At 42.2% G+C, this 21,990-nt stretch overlaps 2 protein-coding genes across 6 annotated transcripts in view; one reads left to right on the forward strand and one right to left on the reverse strand.

Annotated features, from left to right (window-relative positions):
- Positions 1–382: 382 nt before the first annotated feature.
- On the forward strand, positions 383–2,408 carry LOC128758977 (BTB/POZ domain-containing protein KCTD12-like). The gene has a single exon (XM_053865517.1). The coding sequence runs from the start codon at positions 465–467 to the stop codon at positions 1,236–1,238; it is 774 nt and encodes a 257-aa protein (XP_053721492.1). The 5' UTR covers positions 383–464; the 3' UTR covers positions 1,239–2,408.
- A 5,116-nt stretch (positions 2,409–7,524) lies between these two features.
- Positions 7,525–21,990, reverse strand: part of LOC128759490 (LIM domain only protein 7-like) — a 29,506-nt gene continuing 15,040 nt past the window's right edge. For 3 of the 5 annotated variants that reach the window (XM_053866485.1, XM_053866484.1, XM_053866489.1), the window contains 19 exons: positions 20,277–20,394; positions 20,046–20,182; positions 19,751–19,913; positions 19,116–19,685; positions 18,096–18,386; positions 16,433–16,547; positions 14,692–14,853; positions 14,481–14,623; positions 14,229–14,277; positions 13,475–13,500; positions 13,255–13,362; positions 13,087–13,179; positions 12,002–12,165; positions 11,774–11,818; positions 11,566–11,618; positions 10,502–10,670; positions 10,242–10,424; positions 8,103–8,205; positions 7,525–7,926 (listed from right to left, as the gene is read on the reverse strand). In XM_053866485.1, coding sequence (XP_053722460.1) covers positions 7,873–7,926; positions 8,103–8,205; positions 10,242–10,424; positions 10,502–10,670; positions 11,566–11,618; positions 11,774–11,818; positions 12,002–12,165; positions 13,087–13,179; positions 13,255–13,362; positions 13,475–13,500; positions 14,229–14,277; positions 14,481–14,623; positions 14,692–14,853; positions 16,433–16,547; positions 18,096–18,386; positions 19,116–19,685; positions 19,751–19,913; positions 20,046–20,182; positions 20,277–20,394 — 2,746 coding nt within the window. In that variant the 3' untranslated portion in view covers positions 7,525–7,872. Of the gene's footprint in view, positions 7,927–8,102; positions 8,206–10,241; positions 10,425–10,501; positions 10,671–11,565; positions 11,619–11,773; positions 11,819–12,001; positions 12,166–13,086; positions 13,180–13,254; positions 13,363–13,474; positions 13,501–14,228; positions 14,278–14,480; positions 14,624–14,691; positions 14,854–16,432; positions 16,548–18,095; positions 18,387–19,115; positions 19,686–19,750; positions 19,914–20,045; positions 20,183–20,276; positions 20,395–21,990 lie in introns of those variants that run through there. The other 2 variants (XM_053866486.1, XM_053866487.1) reach the window with 2 other exon arrangements.

The raw sequence follows: 21,990 nt of genomic DNA on the forward strand, positions 1-21,990 counted from the left end.
GTTTAATAAAACTATTAAAAACCTTGCTAAAAGGTTAAAAGGTACAGCCCTGCTGCAGCTTACAATTCGTTTTTCACTTGTTTTATGTCAGTGTATTTGTTTGTTTTAGGTTTTGGCCCTCAACACCACTAAACCGTCCTGTTTTGTTTTTACATTACAGGTCTTTTTTTTTTTTTTTCTAATTCTGTCATATTTTTCTCGCTATAATTTGAAAATTACATAACAGCGTTTGAATTCACACATTGCTCCAGCGAAGTTTAGAGAAAGTGCGTGAAGTAACTTCCCATCTGCGACTTGGGGCAGGATGCCAACAGAAGGAAGAAGGAAGCTCAGCCTTAAATGGACGGAGCGGTTCCCTGAACGCAACACTCAGCGGGTCTACTATCTCCGCTGCGCGTCTCTCTCCCACCCACTCACCGTTATAAACATCTCCCCTCTCCCCTGCGGTCCATCCGACTCCAGAGATGGCTCACGGTGACGCCTTCCCGGAGGTCGTGGAGCTGAACGTCGGGGGTCAGGTGTACGTGACCCGGCTGGAGACTCTCACCGCGGTGTCCGACTCGCTGCTGTGGGCCAAGTTCACCAACAGCTCCAGCGAGGGCCTCCAGAGAGACAACAACGGCCGCTTCTTTTTTGACCGGGACGGCTTCCTCTTCCGCTTCATCCTCGACTACCTGCGGGACTCGCAACTTTACCTCCCCGAGTCTTTCAAAGAGAAGAAGAGGCTCCAGCGGGAGGCGGACTACTTCCGGCTGCCGGAGCTGTCCAGGCGCCTGGCGGGGCTCAGCGAGCCCGGGTCATCTGCGGAGGACAGCGGGGAGCAGGAGGAGCCCGAGTCTCCGGTCAGCTCCTCCGTCGCCGGCGCGCGCTCTTCTCCCGCCGGGCCGGACGCCGGCTACATCACGGTCGGCTACCGGGGCAGCTACACCATCGGCAGAGACGTGCAGGCGGACGCCAAGTTCAGGAGGGTGGCGAGGATCACCGTCTGCAGCAAGATTTCCTTGGCGAAGGAAGTTTTCGGGGACACCCTCAACGAGAGCAGAGACCCCGACAGACCCCCAGACAAGTACACCTCCCGCTACTACCTGAAGTACAACTTCCTGGAGCAGGCGTTCGACCGCCTGGCTGAGGCTGGGTTCCACATGGTGGCGTGCAACTCCACCGGGACCTGCTCCATCAACGATCCGCCCGAGGACAAGCTGTGGACCAGCTACACCGAGTACGTCTTCTGCAGATAGAAGGACTCCACTTTCCATCCACTTTACTCGTGATAAATGTCACTCGTTTTCTTTCCTCGTGAATAACTTTCAAGCCAAGTGTCTTGACTTTGACTTTTCTCTTGGCGCTCTGATTTCCTCCCTCCGTCTCATGATTTATGATGCCGCTCGTCAGTTATCTGTTATTGATGGTGAACCTTTTTTCCTGTAAATTACAGTATGCTGGAAAGAACCAATCCGCACTTTCGAGCACCAAACCACCATTTATTTTGAAGCAGTGGAAAAACTTTTTAAAGTTTTTGTTGTGAAAGTGCCACTTTTTTTTTTAGTTAATTCTTGAAAAGAAGGTTGCAACTTATTCATCAGTCAAGTCAAGTTTTTCCTCTTTCAAATTTCTTATTGAATCATTCATTTTCCATAGAAATGTGTGCGGACGCTTGTGTGTCAGCATTGTTGATTTGTGTGTAAAAGGTAAGCTCTCTGAAACAACGTGTCCCTCCTATATAAGGACACCTGAACGCACCACATGACGTTGACCAGTACTTTGCCCGCTGGATGACAGCAGTGACTTCCTGCCCTAGTACTAGACAAAAAGATGATCGATCAGCACAAAATGTCAGTGGCTGAATCTTTTCCTTTGTGTCAGAGTGACGTGCCAGTGGGCCGGTTTTGGTAAACACACAACAGTTATTTTCAGAACCTGGCTTTTACATTCCAGACTGCGACCATGTAATACTGTGGTTGTAATCTTCTCTTACGCTGTTATGCTGCCGTCAATCGTAGTCACGTCATGCATTCAACATTACTCTGCTCTCTCGCTCTCTCTCTGCCTTGGAAATAAATCGTGCCACACACTGTCATGCAGTCTGTGTTTTCAGTGTAATGAAGACATCAAATGTCCCTGTAGTATTCAGTGGAACTGGATCCCATGATACCACAAATTCCAGGAAGTGGAATTCTAAATGTTTGAAATGTCAAGGCGTAACTAAAGCGCATGGCTGTATACAGTCTGTAGTGTATGTTATTGACATAAGAAATCCCCCGGGAGGTCAGTATATTTTTATTAGCTCAGCCACATGGCTCACAGACAGGTATGAATTGTCAAGTAAAAGCAAATGCTGGGTAACAAACGTCGCAACTGAACCAGTTTTGTTTCTTCAAAAAACATTCAGAAATCCAAATTAAAGGTTTCCAAAAGGAACCTCCTTATTAAGTCATTATTGCATCAACTTAATAAATAAATAAAAATCTACCGTCTCTTATCTTTGATGGAATAAGTATTTGCAAAATGTCACCGTTTGTTTCTCCACAGTTGAACAGCATTGAACTCAGCCCAAACTTTGCACCACCTCAGCATGACGAATCTACTCTCACGGTCTTCAAAAAAAAAAAAAAAAGCTCTCGCTCTTCATCATCCTTTACAGTTCAAAGCAATCCCAGACTGACAGAGACACAAAGAACATCTCTGTCGTCTCTGCAGGACAGGGCGGGATGTTGCTATGGGGGGTTTCAGAAACACTGACAAGCAGTTATCCAACTCTGCAGGATCCTGACAAACAAATAAAGACCAGAAACACTTCCTCAAAAGGCTCTTTGTGTCTGTGTGATGTTAAATCTCTCTAAAAGGCAGAATAAATCATTCACTGTCAATGACCCTGGGGTGGTTAAGTTTCCGCTTAAATCGAACATATACTGCTAGATATTGACTTTTTATTCCCCCCTCTCCCTCCCTCACATGTACGTTTATATGAAGCACTGAAATACGCACAAGAGACTGGTTGTGGCTGACACCACCATCTGGACAGGAAGAAGGAAGTTTCTGCAACCTGCAGTGAAACACTGTCTGTCAACTGCACTTATCTGGCAAAAAAAAAGTTATTTTGTAAAGTCACATCAAGCCTTCTCCACATTTCACCCTCTCAAAGAGTAAAACAGAAAATCAATCCTTAAGTCGAGGATATACGTTCATCCTTCAGAGACCTCCCTAGATCTGCTTGTTGACTTGATCTTGTCCCTTGAAAGCTAGACAGGCTGTGAACTATTCACAGGAACTTTTTATTCTACAGACACGTACTCCATTTCAAGTTCTCAAAAAAAAAACAACAGACATTTCACTTCCCAAAACCCACGATTGCCCCATAGGGATTGAGTTGACATCCATTACAGGCAGCTGGAGTTCTCAGAAGTTTCGGAGGAGAAAGCAAAACAAGTACAGTCTTAAGCTGCTTTATGATAGGTGACCTCACACCTCGCTGATCTAAGAAAGTCCATTAGTCTTTGTCTTAAACTCTTAGTGGAGATACAATTTAGGAAAGCAAACCAAATAATGGCAACATCAACGTAAGCCTGGTGTAAAATATGGATTTTATTTTTGCTGCTCCTCAGGACAAACATCTTTCCATGTCTTTGTTAGGTCATGTGACCCATACATTTAAAAAATATATTTATGTTCACCTATTTACAATTCAGGTTCATAATAACAGTTATTTCTTTTTCCCACTTGACTGTTTTGATGTTCCTCATTCTGATACGATTGCTGATATGAATGCTGGGTCTAATCTGGTCTCAGGTTTGTGTCTCTAGGAAACGGTGGATGAGCGACTGTCAACAGAAAGTGCTTGCTTAATTTAAGCGCTGAAATTCCTCCGTAAACCAAACAAGCACTATTTAATGAAGCCTGCGCACACACTTCTACTCAACATTTGAAAATCTCATTAGTTAAGTGTTTCTTCTGACAAAACATTCCTTGGTTACTTGCCGTCAGGATTCGGTGGAAACCTTTGAAACCATACAAAGTGAAGCAGTCGCAGGCCAGAGACTAAAACCAGAAGCTCCAGAGGGGAAACAAACATTTTATTATTTTTATTCGCAGTACTATCTGCAGCGGAGCATAAATTAGATCCTTTAAAAAGGTGGGAAAGATAGTGCACTTGAACAATCACGGCTGTGTGTTTTGACTGCCAGACCTTGTCTATCAGCAAACAAAGGACCAGCGTTGTACAGATGTTAATAAAAAGCCAAATATCAATGACTCCCAGAGTCAATAAGCTGCTGGGAACACAAGGTTCTCATCAAGAGGACCATATTAAACGTCAGGACAAAGGTCATCTATCCAGTCTGCATCACTGAAAAACTGTTTGTGTTTCATCTGTGTATTGAAATTGACTATCTACATAAGCAACTGCAGAGACGGCAGACAGGAAGTTCAGAATTACTAAAATAGTAAACGTGTGTCTTGCAGTTGAAATTGTTTCTCAATGACACAATAGCATATGTTTATGTAGTAAATGAAAGCAAATGTAAATGTGATTTATCATTGTTATTGGGATTAACAAAGGCGCTGTTTTGGCCATGAGAGTTGCCAGTGCAAAGTTTTTTTTTAACATTTATTTTTTTTATGAATGTTCCTTTCAGGCTGTGACTCGTCAGATAAAGTAGGCAGGCAGAAGCTCTCTGTTTCACTGGCATGTTTAAACCCGCTTTAAAACCATAAATTTGAAGAAGGAAGTGTTGCGCAACTTCCCTTTTTCTCTGCCTTTTTTAAATCTGATCTGCATTGCACCAGAGTGGAACCTGAGAAAGAAAGAAAAAACAGGAAGAAAAAAAAAACAATTCATACCAGCAGTATGCTGTGAAATCTTTATGGCATGTTCTGAAGAGCATTAACTGGTTAATAATTGTGTATATGATGACGTGAATAACTAAATGTTTCAGCAAAAGGAATACATGACAAGAGTCAGGATAAACCTTTGAACAAAGACAATCCATGGAAGTTCATGGAACAAACATCAAAGTGGACACTACACCAACCTGCACGTACATCATCCAAAAACAAGGTTTCCACATAAAACATATTCTGTTTAAACTACGATTGAACATGAAAGAGGTTCAGGAGCTGCTTTATCGGGATTTACATTCTTCGACATCTCGGGAATAAGAGAGGTCGATTTTCATTTACGTTTAGCAGCAGGGCTGATTAGAGTCCAGGGTGACATGATGTAACGTGTTTGCTGGGTTTCCAATAAACAGAGCGCAGACTCCCCTCCTTAAACGTCTGATGTGTTTGGTTGGACATTTTTAGGGCTGTGGATGATCTGGAGAGTGTCAGAGACGTTCCATTGGAGGACACATGCCAGAAATCCGTCAGCTCAGTCAACTGACAGGCCGTCTTCCGTTTTTTTTATTCCCTCTGTTTCCTGTTGTTTTAGATGTGCAGCCCCACGTTGAAGAAAAAAAAAAACTCCTTTAAAGAAACACCGGTAGTCTGTTGTTTTACAAGAGAAACCAGCGAAACATAGACATAAATAAATAAAAAACAAAGGTGAAAATGCGATTGAAAGCTTTGGAGAGAGCGGGGCTGTTTCATAAGGGCGACCACACACCAGGAAAGAAAGTTTGAGTCGCGCTGTGCCAGCTGCCTGAGGACTATGTGAGATCTCCACTTTGCCCTTCCTCATGCTCCGGCTTCACTGCGAGCCATGTTTGCTTGACCTTGCGTCCTCTGACTGCAACTTTTGGTATTAAAATTGGTCATGTGAGAGTCCCTGGTCATCTCCAGCAGATGGAACACATCGGGAATTTAAAAATGTCTTCACATCAGCCTTCAGGGAAATTAAGTTCCTCCTCCAAAAGATCAGGTCACAAACTGGAAGAGACGAAGAATGACCATCCTCTGCTGAGGCTTCTGGGAATGAACTACCGACTGATGTTTGCCACAGTCAGGAGCCCGTCTTCATCAACAGACAAGAGCTGTTTTGAGTCAAAGAGCTGCTGTGGGAGTTAATGGTTTATTTACCCCCAAATTCCAATGACACACAATAGGGTTACTTGTTGGAGTAGTCAGCCTGAACATTTGGTTTGACAGCTCATCATTTTGTCTAAATAGAGCAGAAGGATCATCATTAAAAGACCAACCAAGGTTTGAAACAGACTCTTAACATTTCATAATAGATCCTTGGAAACAATTTGGCCTGTCGGTCACAATTGATGCAGTTCATAACATGCATTATCAGAAGAAGATAAGACAAGAAACATTTCTAAGTGTTTGAATGAAGTTTGAATGACAAAAACTGCTCAAGGTGAAAAACACAAAACATGCTGTGAACTCTGACTCTTTCATACCTCTCTGGCGTTTGAAAACACCTCTGCCAAGGAAGGTTCGTCCTACCTGTTAGCAAAACAACCCAAAACAGGATGAATAGATTTAAATGAAATGTTCAAGAGAAGCTGATGAAGGGAGATGTTGGTGGCATTTCAAATTCCCCGTATGGTTTATTTTTAGGGTCAAACAAGCTCCAGCATGTCTCTTCTTCCACCTTACAGTGTGTCGTGCGAGCAAACTCTGTATGCTACTGCCACCTTCAGGTCAACTGAGCTGATTACCATCAATAATATTACAAATGCCGTGGAATATGAAATATACCATAGATCTGTCAGGAATACTAAAACATATCTGAATGAGGGAGGAAATGCATTCCATCCAAATACTTCTACTGCTGTGCCACATACTAGAGTCCACTGACAGCTCGGGCAGCTCAGTGTGGGTCCAAGAAGTTTTCAAAATATATATTTGAGCTCTTACTGTAAGACTCTTGTAAAAGCTCCGAGTCGTTGGTCGCTTGTGGGACTTTGTTTTATGTGAAGAGACTCCCTGCTCAGCAGCTCCTCGGGGGCCCCGCCAGAGGAAACTCATTTAGTTACTCATCTATTCTGTTGGTCGTTCAGATCAATTTGCAGTTATCAGGGAAGAAGCCCACCAGCGGATGCTCAATTGTTCTTCACTTTCACATTGTGGATTTGTGTATGTACTTTTGAAAAAAATCTATTAAAAAATAAAAATAAAATCACAATCCATTTTGTTCTCTTAAGAACACCTTCATTTCCATTGGACAGATGAGTCCCAGGAGTCCATTTGAGCTCACTGGTAAATGAACTGCCAGCAGCTGGTTGTGCTGACTCAGTGTTTTCATTTTCGCACCAGAACCTGTTGATCTGAGCCGGCATCAACACGACATGCCACACAAATGAAGTGCAGAGAGGAGATGACTGTCATAGAACTGGAGGTTAGCTCATCATGAAGCAGCAAGCCTGAAAGGGTGTGTGGAACAGCAGTCCCTCCCAAGAGTCGATCATGTGACCCATAACTGCATCACGACCTCAGCCATCTTATGACAGCATGTTCCTTTAACACATGAAAAATCCTCTTCTCCTCCAGCTCAGCAAGAGATCAAGGAAACGGGTCAGCGCCATACAGACAATGCAATCAATGGTGCCACCATGTGGCGGAGGTGAAAAACAAAACCTCAGGTTTGAATCAGTGCTCTTTATTTTACACTCTACTGAGGACAAGATGCATGTTTAAACAAAGAAACAAAAAAAAAACACTTACATTGTCCACAATCCCAAAGTGCATTTGCGTGAGAGAAAGCAACAACAAAAGTGATTCAGTGAAATGGTAAACAACCTATGTATTAACTGGTGAACCAAAGACATTATTACACAAGACATGTACAAAATACAAAGCAGAAATAGTTGAACTGTACTGATCATAAGTAAACTTTATTTAACATTAGACTCGCGTTGAGCGAGGGGGTTAAAAATGGACGATTCAGGCAGTGTGGTCGATACAAAGTGCTGAGAAAATAATTTCCAAAGGTCATTCTTTAATCTGGATCAATTCATTCAGGTGATTTGCAGAGGATGCTAGAGCCTAAAATGAAACAACAGAGAAGAAATCTTGAAATGAAAACAATAATGAAATGAACATTTAAACCCTATAGCAGTAAAAGAATGAGGATATGTGAAGCCATGATGAACAGAAGCAGTGAAAAGTGAAATATTTCAGAGAAAAGCAAAGGGCATTTTCACACAAAGAGCAGCACTCACACTTGAGCTGGAAATAGCAGGGCTCGCAGTATGGCTTCCTGTGTCGGATCCGCACTTGGATTCCTGTTTCGGTTCTTCTGAGAGGTCTGTTGCAGCCCACACACTGTGCAGGGGGAGAGGAGAAGGAGGGCAATATTGATGTGTTAAAATTATACATACAGAGGCTTTTGTTTTGCCCTTAAAACCAGAGCACACCAACACAAGACGAATGCGAGAGAAATCGCTGGGTGAAGTGGAAACTTTTGAGAAGGTCGTGGAGTCAACTAACGTCAGTGTGATAATGAGCTGCTGGGGAACTTGGCCCTCACGTTGCCAGCTGGTGAGATTTTCACAAGAATATTCTAAAAGCAAAAACTAGATTGGCAGGCTGAGCCTCTCTGAGCCACGGGGTTAATTTGGGTAACTGATCTGTGTCACATGTAGCCATTCATAAATCATATTTGTATTTTAATAACACATTTCATTAAGAAATATTCTGTCTAATGTAGATGTAGCTGAGGCCCAGGCAGGTCAGTGGAGTCGGCCTGTTGTACAACTACTGCGCTGACCACAGCGATTCCACATCAACAGCCGTGTAAAACCAGGTGTACATTTGCAAGGGGATCTGTGCGGCTGAATCCTTTTGCATCGGACTCTATATATTGTAGAATATAGTACCATGATGAGGAGCACATAGTTATACAATCTCTTACTATTATGAATGTTGATGCTTTTTATGTTCATGGATTTTGTAATGTGGGCAAATATTCAAAACAAGATGATGGGAGGGGATACAGAGAGACTGGTGGGGAGAAGGACTGGAGTGGTGGATTGAATGCGCAGAGCGTCAGGCGATCATTTATGTGGTGGTAGGAAAGACATCTCAGATAAGGGCTTTCTTCTTTGTTTTCCACTGGTTGAAAAGCCTTGACGGCAAGGCGAGAAGACGTGGTTTAAGGCGGACTGGCAGAGCATCACCTTGAGTTTCTTTGATTCATTCATTCATTCTCCTTGGGGTTTATCTTTTCTTAGATTGAACTGTGATCGCTGGTTGTGTTTGGGATTTAGTTGGACATTTTAGGTTTAAATATGACCTTGGAACGTATGCACCCTGTTTCAGTTGATTTTCGGTTGAACCGTTTCTTCTGAAACAGAGCGCACTGTGTGGATGAAATTTTTGAAGACATTGAGATTGTTTAATCTACTAATCTAATACATATATTCGGGAGAGCTATAAATAATGCACCTCATTTATAAAATCCATCACACTTGATGAATCGGTTCCTTAGCGAATCTCAATCGGAAACTAAAAACACTCATAGTTCATTTACAGTTCCAAAAGCTCTGTGGATTTAGCATCAGTGAAACAAGAATGAGTCTGATCTGGAACAGAAATGAACCCTGTGACGCCTGAACCAGCAACAGTTGACAGAGCTCCAGTTCTGTATTGGTCCATATGAACAATTTTAAGCATCAATGTACATGTATGTACCTCATTTCATATATCTGGTCATCGTGCATTGACTGTCTTGTTTGAATAACAATATAAACATGACATTTAAAATGATGCATTCGGTGTAGCTCCTAGGTCCACTACTTTATCACTGTAAAAACAAACATGGTAGTAGCGCAAATCAGACGTGTGTGACATTATTCAAATACATTTCCTCTGACAACAGTTAGCACCAAGCTAACCGTCAACATAGCTGTTAGCTCAGGGTTGTCCACTGTTGCTGATCATCATTCTACCATGATGTCAAATGGTTTGGTCGTCCTAGTGCTGCATCATCTCTGAAATAGTCTCAAACTCCTCCAGACAGTGACGCAGCTCTGTGAACAACGGCAGCGACTTCATAGTCGGGAATTGAAATTAGCATTTCTTATCTATTCCAGAGAATCTGACAATTTTTAACCGGTTCTGAAAAGGAAGCGGTTCTCGATGCCGGTCCCTACAATGGAGCTCCGCCCCATGAAAATGCATGTGTGCAACATGTGCAAGCAGAGCCTCAACAAGCACTCACTACAAAGGTCACGCTCACACACACCCCAACATCGGCTGCCACTCACCGTCCTGAGGCATCACACGTTCACAAGTCACAGACTACAGCTGGACAGCAGCAGCTCATCTAATAACACATGTGGCTACAGTCTGTGAATTACCTGCTCTGACAGCGGTCCACGGATGCAACTGAGGGAGGCAGGATCGCTCCAGTGCTGTAGCGGGAGCACGAGTTCCTGCTGGGGGCGCAGAAGCCCCCAGCAGCAGAGTGCGGACGCTGATAACTGAACGTGGTGGATGCGATGGGGCGGGACATTGAGTCAATGTTGTCCAGAGACTCATACCTGAAGGGAAGGGATGTTTCAAGCGGAGCATCTGATGAACTTCTTCAATGAAATGAGATCCAAAACCCAGGACTGACCTCTTCAAGGGAACACCTAGGAAAATGGGTTCTTTGTAGAAACTGCTGCTGCGCTGGCGGATCCAGCTGTTGTCAGTCAGAAGCTGAGTCCGCTTCTTCATCTCCTCCAAAATTTGCTTCCGTTCCTGCTCGGCATTTGACACACAAACTTTTCTTTTTCGATCATCACCTGAACAAACAGTTTTCAGAAAAAGACAGTAGAAAAATGACTCTTGGAGGAAGAAGTAGACTTTCATATTAAAGCTACAGTATTTATTAATTTTATTTCTTTGATAATGAGAACTGTAATATCACCACTATCCAAGTCTTGAAAATGTCCAAATGGAACTTGTGGCTTTTAAATAATTTTAGTTTGAGCAATGAGAGTTTTAACAGAAGTGAAAAGTTAGAAATATAATTTAATATCCAAGTCTGCATTGTTACTCCGGTGCCTGTGATAATACTTTATAATGAACAATTAAAAAGTAATAATTGAAGTAGCAGTAGTAGAAGAGGCAGGGATGAAGGAAGTGAGGTTGGCATTGGAAGGACGACAAAGGACTGGTTGGAACAAAAAGCTGCATCCGCTGCGGCCCTTTGAGGACCGGTTTGAGACAACCGACATGGGGATGAGAAAGGGAGGCCAGATTGAGTTTGGCCATGAAGAAGGGTGTGTCAGAAAACTGTTTGACACCAGGAAAAAAAGAATGGGAAGACAAGCACTGAAGGTCGTGGAGGAGTGGACATGAGGGTAGTTGTGACAAGGGAGGATTATCAATAGAGGTCCATGAGGAGGAGGCAGATTTGTTGAGGCAAAAGCTTGAAGAAAAAGAAAAATGGAACACAAGAGAGCATCGTCATATAGCGCATTGTCAGGTTTGTTCTGATCATAGCAGTTGTTAGTGCAGTAGACGGAGCAACACAACTAGTTTCTGCTTCTGATAGTAGCAACACAATTTTGCCATCATGTAGTTCTCACAAAAGCAGAAACAGTGGAGACAGAAGTGGTTGTAGCAATATCAGCATCAGTCATATTTCCGCCTCAAATACATATCCTTATATAAATCAAATATGATCGATTTTACCTCTCGGCTGTCTGCGGTGGCTGGCTAATGCTGAAGTAGACAAGGACTTTGCCCTGCAGAAGACGGAAACGGAAAGTATGACTATGAGTGAAGGATATTTAAAAACACAGAGAAAAATTATTCTATTTTTTCCGTTAAATGCCATCAGTCCACGACCAAAGGCTATGGGTTGCAGATTAAGCAGGATTTAAGACAAGCATTGTCTGACCTGTGAGCAGGAGACAGCTGAGAGAAACCATAGGAGCTGTCAGCCCTGCAGCATCGGACGCCACAGGCAACAAAAGCAGCACGAAGTACAGCCGAGTCAGCAGCAGAGCAGCATGCAAAAAAAAAAGAAAAAAAAAACCCACAACAAGTAGAATAAACAAGGGTGGGTGACTACACTTGCAAAAGCTATGAAATAAAATGTTGGAGGGATTAACAAAGTGACTCTCACCATTCCTGTTCAGCCTTGTTTTCAGATGTCACTTGTTTGAACCCTGCTTCTTGAGGCACGTGTCCTTCAGGACTAGACTCTTCTTGGATGGGGTTGCTCATCAGCCCATTTACACGCAGGCACGTGTCTGTCGTGTCAACACCTCTCGTCACTTCAACAGTACTCTAGATGTTTAGTTGCACGGAAAGCAAAGATGCCAATGATGAGAAAAAAAAACATGGTTACAATGAATAAAACTAAAGAAACATCAGTTATTTGTGCAATATGAGGGAAAATGATGCTGAACATCAACAGATTAAAAGTCACATTTGGAAAGAGAGTGAACACAATTAAAATGATTTCAATCGCAGTTAAAAAACAGACTAATTATATTAAGATAAACTATATCAATTACTTTTAAAAACATTTAAAATATATTTTTGTAAAACATGTTTTTAATTTTCATTGATGATCTAGTTCCCCAAAATAAAATTTCTTATAACTCCAAAATAATGCAGTTGTGTAATGACTATGGAAACCTTTGTAGCCTGTTTTAATGTGGTTTTTATATTGGCTTTAACCCTTTAAGCGCCCCCACCGCCGTTTAAATAAGCCAGTTTGCAAATATGGAGCCCGATGCAGTCACTACTTTACACAAGCAGATGGCTGCAGTGTTGATCAGGGTCCTGCTGTAAAGGACAGTGATGACACCCAGCCATCATCATTGTCATTCATTGTCATCATTCAAGTTATTCAATATGACCGTGCCCTAGTGTCTTCATAATAAACAAAATATGAGTGAATTTACAGCCATCTGACACTTCATTTTCGTTCACAGTATGCCTCCATCTGTAACCATTTTCAAGCTATGTGTTTGAAAAAGTTCAATATTTCATAGAAAAAAAAATGATTAAAAAAATAAAATTAATGTACCAAGCATTTTTGTGACAGCTTGGATCACTGTGTTGTGGCAAAGCTTTATATCTTATCACACTTAATCTTTAATTTTAGTGTCTTTATAAGTCCCTACTTCATATACAATAAAATGATGAATTAAAGAAGAAAGTGATGACGCAAACTATGTAACCCAACAATGTTGACAGTACCTGGGTGTTCAGAAACTCATCTGCGACACCAGCATTTTGTTGAGCTTTCTGCCACTCTGCCTCCAGCCTCTGCTGATCCCTCTGGTACTGCTCCTGAGGATGTCAACGGGAAATAAATAGTTACTTCATGAGCAATTCTTTGCATTTTTCAACGTATTTTTTCTCAACCTGTAGGAGGCGCTCCTGCTCTTCCTGCCACTTCTCCTGCCGCCTGCGATCCTCTTCATGGTTCCAGGACCAGCTGGAGGAGGAGGGGCTGAGCGAGGGGACCTGGAGCTGGTGATCAACAAACACACACTGTGCACTCAACCAGAACAGCGGATGAACTCTTCACCGCAAACAAGCCGATGGGGGTGAAAAAAAGAGACTACAATTACTGGACACTTACATCTGATATCGCTGATTCAGAACCACCTAATGGAGAAGAAACAGCTCAGTGTCACAAGACATTCACCAAGTGATAGAGATGATGCAACTTCTTTGTGCAATGACAGACACTCCAAAACACTCGCAAGCAAGTAACTGCAAAAAAAGTAATATGACTAATAACTCTGTGGCACATAATCAAGATTTTCTTTTCATTACTTTTTGCCTGAATGCAAACACACTTTTAAATAAACTATGGAGAACTCTCCTTATGGCTTATCTTTTATCACACGTCGGAAAAGTATTGAATAGAAGCTGAAATTCCGATCACAGCAGCAGCTTCAGGAGCATCATTGGTATCGATTACTGACAATCAATTCAGTAGAGAAGTTTCACTGAAACAAACAGAGAAATCCGTCTCACACAAAACATTTACCACATAAGTAAACCCACGAGCTGATTCCTGCAGAGCCAGAGCACAGAGGTGGAATTAGCCGGAAATACTATTCAATTAACAAATCAATAGCACAATACTGGTTGAGGAAAGGAAGGACTTCCCAAGTGCCAGAGATTAAATGCTTCATAAAATGATGTTAAAACAGTAGTTAGAAGGATTGGGACTCAATCAATCTGAATTTGAACAGTCTCCAAAGGTTCAGTCAAGTTTAATTCAGCTGTGTGTCTGTTTAAGATGAACTCGAAAAAAAATAGCAAAACCGAGTTCAAAATTGAGTCTTAAAGAAGTTTTTAATTCCACCGTGGCGCAATATATTCACCTTTTTGGCTGGAACTTGGGTTGATGGAATTCCCATCGACTTGTAGCAGCTGCAAAAGATACAGTAAAACATCAGCAGTGAGATATGTAGCTGCAGCGGATGTAATCACACACGGAACCCATGACACTTGTATCACTTATCTTTCTCTAGGGGGAAAAGAAAATGGTGACAATTTTTAGGAAAAACATTCTGCCAATCATCTGCAGCAAACAATTACTCTGCCGTGCTGAGGCAGTGACTCTGACAGCTCACCTGCTGGCCAGATTGAGCGACGGCGTCTTCCGTCAGAGCGGTGACGGCTGAATGATGATCATGTAGACTTATCAGCACAGGCGCTGGGCCGCTCAGATTCAGCGTCATTCTCGACTGACGGATCTCCTCGCTGTTGCTCCAATCTAAACAAAACAGTCGGCCACGAGCGGAAAACAAGCGGCTGTCTACAAAAAAAGTTACTCCACTCTACCCTTTTTGCCGTATCGTCGGATGTCCATGCTCAGGCTGCCGGCTTGCAGGGCAGATGTCAGCTTTTCCTCCCACTGGTTGCAGCTCAAATATTTCACAGAGACTCCATCAACAGTTACAATCTCATCATCCACACGGAGCTGGCAGAGCTCTGCTGGGCTTCCTGAGAAGGCAGCACAATCAGGAAGGATGCATCCGACGACACATTTATATCCTCATCTCACTCGGCCCAGAGTTTATCGTAACCCTATGTTTGTGGACACCAACTCCCAGCCCTGGGAGAAGAGTTTTAATTCCACCGATGGGGCGAGTCCCAGTAAACCAAAACTACACTGCTGAGTAACTGACACCTCTCTCCAGCAAGTTTAAATATTTACGACAGCCTTTTAAATCACAAGCTAGTCTGCTTCCGCTTCATGACAGAGAGAAACCAACGCTGTTGGATACTGTTTAATCAATGTTTACATAGCTATTGAGGAGAACTGTTTGTGACAATGCCAATGAGGGTCCTGCAACATGTTGCCAGAGAACACGGTGAACAGAGTACCTAACACCACAATCATAAGGTGGCATTGGGATATTCCAAGATGCCAGGATTCATCAGGCTCAAAGAGCCGGGCATCCGTTTTCACACACAGATCTGGCACCTCTGTGTCCACACCTTAACACCATCAAGAATCGTTGGGATGTGCTGGATAGGGTCACACTGCCCCACCGTCAATAGATCTGGGTGAAAACGTATTGCTCTGAATACATTTTACAGCAAAGTATGAAAATAGGATCAGTTCACCCAGTAACCATCTTCACATTCTACAAGCAATTCAGCACAGATGAAGCACCAGCTTTCGCTCTCCACGTCATCCACTGGATGACTCCACTCAAGAACAATATTTGGCATCACTCTGCACAGCTCCAGGAAAGTTCAATCGATGCATCAACTACTGTCACAGCATGGGTGTCAAGTTAATCCCCTAACATTACAATTTCAGTGAACCATGAGTAGGGCGACCTCCTCAACTAGCAGCAGGCTAGTCATACTTTCCAGGTCCGATCATCCATAATGTACTTCTTCGTCTGGATATAAATGCTTCATTGGCAGCAAAAACTGCTCGTAAACTGTAATTTTAAGTATCATGTAAATGTCATAGCAAACAGCTCGTACGGGCACGTCATCGTTGCCTAGCTACACACTTTTTATTGTGAATGCGACTGAACACTTGAATTATGTACATGTGACTGTGACAAATGCATAAAAGGAAGTGTACAAATCCTTGGACACAGATGAAGAATGAAGTAGGGATGGCAATGCTATAAGGCCATACAGGACGATCCTAAGTAGCAAGACATAAAGGTCATCCCATACTTCATCGCTACTACTTATTAGATGAATGGACAATGAGGTCCATAAATTGTCCAATTGTCAAAAATCACTTCCCGTTTCCTGTTTTAATGACAGAAACTAACATGAAATTGGAGATAATTGTGAGCAATTACAAATAACTAAACAGGCCACTTTGTAAGTCAGGATCATCCTGCACTCACACTGCTTCACTTGACTTCAAGCTCTGGCCTTACTTAAAGATTTAGATTGAAATATTGGGGGGCAAATGTAGCACCATGTTTAGAGCCCAGTTCTTTTCTAAAATCTCAGATTACAACATGAAATGACCACACACATGTTTGAAGCAAGGATCATGCAAGCTGTAAACATGACTAATGATATGACAGTGAATGCATGTTACCTCGCTGGACGAACTTGATTCTCACACCAGTAGAGTCCCAGTGAGTGTGGAAGCCAAAGTCAGATCTGCTGTTGGGCTTGAGACTGAGGCTCACCCTCATGTCACACTGACACACCTGAAACACATACGCTAAGTTGACACCCATTGCTCCAATATCCTGTGCTTCACGGTGGAAACAAGATACACTCGATAGCTGCTCAGATAAGACGCAGTGAGTGACGACGGTGTTCCTGTCGCCGCAGTACATCACTCATACATGCTGCTGGTTTTGAGTATGTAGGTTCATGCAGTGAAACGCAGCAGCAAACCATCAGTCAGTGAATTTTTACAGTCCTTTTTCTGTTCCCAATGCTACAGCAGTTGATGCAAGGGAGCTTGAAGTTTGGCACGCGTGATCTTACCTACAGCTAAAAAGTTTGGGCAACAGTTGCATCAGTCCAACTCTTCCTTTTAAAGCAAAACCTTTCATCTTCATAGAGCTGTTTGTCAATATTTTTAAATTTTTTTCCAAGCATTCGTTTTTTTTCAAAATCTGTTATTTTTGGCTGTTTATTTGGCCTGATCATGACTGGAGCCAGTTTAGTAAGGCAACCTGAGCAAAAGCCCTTGCAATATAGAGGAATACTCAGGTGGCTGTTATACCATCCTCACTGTTGCCCCCCAATCCTTATTTTGTTCTTGTTCTTTGGTTTAAATCTCCACCTGCGTTACCCAAGAAACTTGGGTCATATGCTTTATTGAAAAATGTATTCAACAAACTGATAGTACACTGACTATCAAACAGTATTATGGAATTTGAATGCAAGATTAAAGGCATGCTTCTTACTCAAGTCATCTACTACCGTCTTCTTCTTTCCCTTTCGGCTTCTCCCTTCTGCTACTGTCATGCTGCAAATATGAGCAGATGATATTTGGGAATCGCTAGACAGCATACTCTTGCATGACAGTTCAGAGATATACACAGTGTTTAATCCAAATATTATTTATTACTGCATGAAAATGAATTACAGACCATTAAATCATGCCAAGAGCTCAGTCTACTGACTGCCGGCCATAAACAAGCAGGCTGTCGATAATTGTTACTAATTATAGCAATAAGAATAATAATGCAGCATAATACTGTAATGCACACCTTTTTTTTTTCCTTTTAGTTTATCTGTCCCTCGATTTCTGCAGTTTAAAAGTGCATACATTTTTCATCATTTTTGATTACAATAACACAAGAGTTCCAGTCTCAAACACCAGGAACAAAACTCTGAGACTTCTGAGGAATAATTAAAAATCGTCCCCCAGATTTTGTTCTCGGCATATGCAGCTATATTTATAGATATATAACTAAAACAATGCGAAAATAATAGAAATGTAGGTGCACTTTAAGATCTATAAAAAAAAAAAAAAAAGTCTTACTTCGGTGGCTTTCCATCCTGCCAGACCATTAGACTAATAATATTAAAGTATCACACAAACACATGTATGTTGTATGTATTGATCAAAATACATAACCACAAGCCTTTTAAACACACAGCTTTGTTACATCTTTCGAATCCCATATGTAATAGTTACACAAATGTCATATTTCTTATCTAACACATTTATAATGTATTCGAGGAGTCAGAAATTATATATATAAAAAACTAAACGTACAAAGACAAAGAGCAGATACCTGCGCAGTGTTGACATCACTTGGCGAACTCCCCCTTTTGAAGTTACCAGGCTCCAGCTCGGAATACGTCTCGGCTGGCTGCTGAGCTTGCATGTAGTTCTGATGACTGTTCCCACACGGCCGGTCAAAAGACATGGAAATCTCTTCATGGATGAAGCCGTTTTCCTTCAGTTGGTTCGCCTGGCACAGACCCTTAAGATGGGAACTTCCATTTTGTCTTTTAAACAGTGAGCCTGTGGTGTAGTAATGAGAGCCCCCTGTGTCACTATTCAGACACTGGTTGTCATCGCCCTACAAATAAAACAACAACACACACTTAAAAGAGGGCGCTGAAAGGGGAAAAACTAAAACTAACAGGGCAGTAATAAGATGAGGCGACAGAGCTCAAAGTATCACCAGAGAGAAACAGAAGAGCAAAAAAACATTTCATTTGCGACTTGTTGACTGGTCTGCTGCAGCTCCTCTATTTTTAATGAGCGAGCAACTCGCATAAACAACACACACACACATAAATGTCCTAATTACAGCCACAGCTTATCCAACTTACCTCACCCAATTACAGCAAACTGCAATAAGAGATCTTTAGGGAACATGCAAAGTAAAACAAGGCGCTGGGAAATCTTACTTTGGCGATAGTGAGATGCATCATTGTCCTGCCTCCTTCTCAGTAACAGAACATGGATTACAACCAAAAACAAAACCGGCATTTGAGCTACAAATAGTGGCTTAATATTAGATAAATATGCAAAACATTATGAACAGTTATGGTAACATCTACATATGTAAATGTTATTCCTCTTATGACATTTTCAGATTTTTTTTTTCTACTAGCTAATTTATTACGAAGATAATATAAGAATAATATAATATAATATAAGATAATTAATCTTTTCAATCGTCTCCATCCTGATTCAGTCTGATAATATATATATATATATATATATATATATATATATACAAAATATAAAAAACTCTTGCACATGCATCCCATTTATCCAAGTTGAAACATCATCGACTTACATTAAACAGCCGTGGCATCGATGACACCCTAACAAATGGTCGCGCTGTTATGACAGAGGACAGACGAGATGATCCCTCTGACCTGCGGTAACCTCGTGGAAGACTGGCGGAGTTGGACCACATTCCAGATTTGCGTTTATTAGCGCAGAGTGTACCAGTCAGTTCTGCATCCGGTTCCAGAGACACATCTAAGCTCTCCACTTCAGAGCTCATGTGCCTGATGTCAGATATACAGACCCTCTGACCGGCATCAGTCGGACTTTTCGGTTTCATGTAGAATGTCAGTTTGTTGTGACCCGAGTCAGACGTTGGGGAGTTTGTTTTAACTGACAGCGTTGAAGTTGATAAAGGCGAGGTTTGTTCTTGTAATGTAGTTTGGGAAGGAATGCAATCCATCAGCGGCTGGGAAGAGATTGAACTGGTCTGAGCTCGTTCTTGTGTTTGAGAGGTGAAGGGGGAATCCAAAGATGGAGTGGTAGCTTGTTTCCCATTGGAAGCCAGGGAAGGACAAAGGTTCTCCTCCATTAGAGGGTCACTCTCCGCGGCAGGCACGGTTCCAGGCATCTGCCCCTGTAAACGCCACCATATGGTACAAGTTCCATCATGTAAATGTACATTAAATTTTGCCCGCTTACCACTGGGGAAACATGTGGGCTGTGTGGCACTTCAATGGCACAGCTACGGTCAAGCCGGCCTCGAAGGCTTGTCCGCAGTGTCGTTGAGGATTTAGACGGAGGCGATGAGGAGCTGAAGTGTGGGGAAGAGGTTTGCTTCTGCAATGACAGCTGGTCTCTGTGGCTTTGGCATGTAAAGGGAAGAAAAGCCAATTTAATAAAAGGGGAGGGGGGGTTGACTGTGGCAGACTGCCAGCTAAGGATAGGCGGTAAATGTCAGAAACCAAATTCATCCCATTTTCATTTGGATTATTACCTTGTTTCTCTTTCTTCTTTTTCAGTGTGAGACACGCTGCCATTGGTCATCTGATTGATAACATGTTCTCTGTCCAGAGACTTTCCACGCTGATCCAACTTGGTGCTCCTGCGACGGTTTTTCCACTTGGTTAGGTCCTGAAACGAGTGTGCAACGTGTTTCATTACAGTTTATTCTGACCAGCTGTTCCACACCAACAAGCTGTTCTCCATTTAGGTTTAATCAACTCACATCTTGCCACTGAGCTTCGCTGTCCCGATTCTTGTCTTCACTCTTATCAAAACTCACACTTCCTTCAGAATCTTTGCAGACAGGGGACACTCCTGGGATGTCACTCAGGGATTTGCTCCTTTGATACAATAAAGACAATCAAACAAAAAAAAAAAAAAGTCTCAATTTCTGTCAGTGGGGAAACACAATGGAGGAATTCTTTGCACAGAAAAGGGATAGCCTCAAGTCAAGGGAAGGTTTGAAAATGAAGCGTCTGTCATGGAGAAAGAAAGCGATTAAAAAAAGTTACTTAATGAAGGATATCACTTCACATATTTCTGGGCAGGAAATTAATAATCAGCCCTGAGGTATGAAATAGGGTCCTTGTGTTTTGGTTATTTGTTCAGTTAAGAACAGCAATGAAAGAATTTGCAGCACTGGGCGTGTGAACTACTTCACACCAATGACGTTGAGCTCAATTTTTCTGTAGCACCACAAGACGCTGAATAATATGGTCACTCTTTGCTGGAGCTACATTGGTTTAGTTGGCATCTCACTCAACATCTGCCATCGGCTTTCAAGTTTTCTGTATTTTGAGCCACATTGTTTCCAAACAAGGCCATCACTCTTCATCTATAAATATGTCCATCACAGAGACATGAGAAAATAAGATCTTTTTGTTTCTGCGCGCTTGACTTTTATGGAAAATTTTTTGTAATTTGAATTCCAAGGACCTGAATGTACGCAGAACAAGACACAAAACAATCAGTTGAGATTAAGATGGATGTTCAGAGGTTACACTTCATGTACTCGCAAAATGATCACCTGTGAACGATGAAATTGGATACAAACTGTTTTGCATTCTGAATAATATTGCCAATGAAGGCTAAAGGCGACGCTGACATGTCTAATTTTGCCTAATGTTAACATAACAAAGATGTTTAAAGCAGGCAGTAATCAATATTTAAAAAATATCTCCACACTGATGCGTGTGAAACCCCCAGATAAACTCTATTTAGCATCCATGCAGCAGATTTCTCAGCAGAGTGCAAGAGGTGAGTTGCAAACTAAACACAGTCTGGAGAAAAACACAGTGGCAATGACTTGTTATAAATAATAGCACCGCTGAAGGCAGTGGAGCGTTCGAACAGCCTCCAGCAACGTTTGGCAGCCAAACTTATTTAACCACTGTGAAAATGTGAAGAATGGAAGAGGCGGTAGACGTCTTACATCTCACATTAATGGAAGACTGTTGTTTCTCTAAGATGGGCAGTATGGGAAACAGCAACACTCTTGAACATGCACATTCAAATGTAGTTCCCCTCTGCATTAGGAACGAAACAGCAGTGAGATAGAAGGTGGAGGCATTCAAGATATTTGACGCCTTTGTATGAACCCATTTAAGGACCAGCCAAGCTTTTCATTTATTTTAAAATGACAACGTTAACATTTGGTATCATAATGCCCCTCAGCCTGACGGAGAAGATGACTGACTAGTCAGAAAAGCCAGATCAACCAGCAGAGGCTCCCCTGAAGGCAATGTCTTGAGTCCCCTCCTCTTCATCTGCACTCGGGGACTGTACTGCCGCTGATCAACACCATGTCACCACCGTGTTTGGTGGCCTGGAGGAGGAAGTGCTGGCATGCTGGCATAGCCAACAACCTCACCCTCAACGTGGACAAGACAAATGAGACTTAAGCTACATCGGCCTGGAGACCAGCAGTCCATAGAGAG

Source organism: Synchiropus splendidus, chromosome 5 (assembly GCF_027744825.2).
Source record: "Synchiropus splendidus isolate RoL2022-P1 chromosome 5, RoL_Sspl_1.0, whole genome shotgun sequence".
Classification (NCBI taxonomy): domain Eukaryota; kingdom Metazoa; phylum Chordata; class Actinopteri; order Syngnathiformes; family Callionymidae; genus Synchiropus; species Synchiropus splendidus.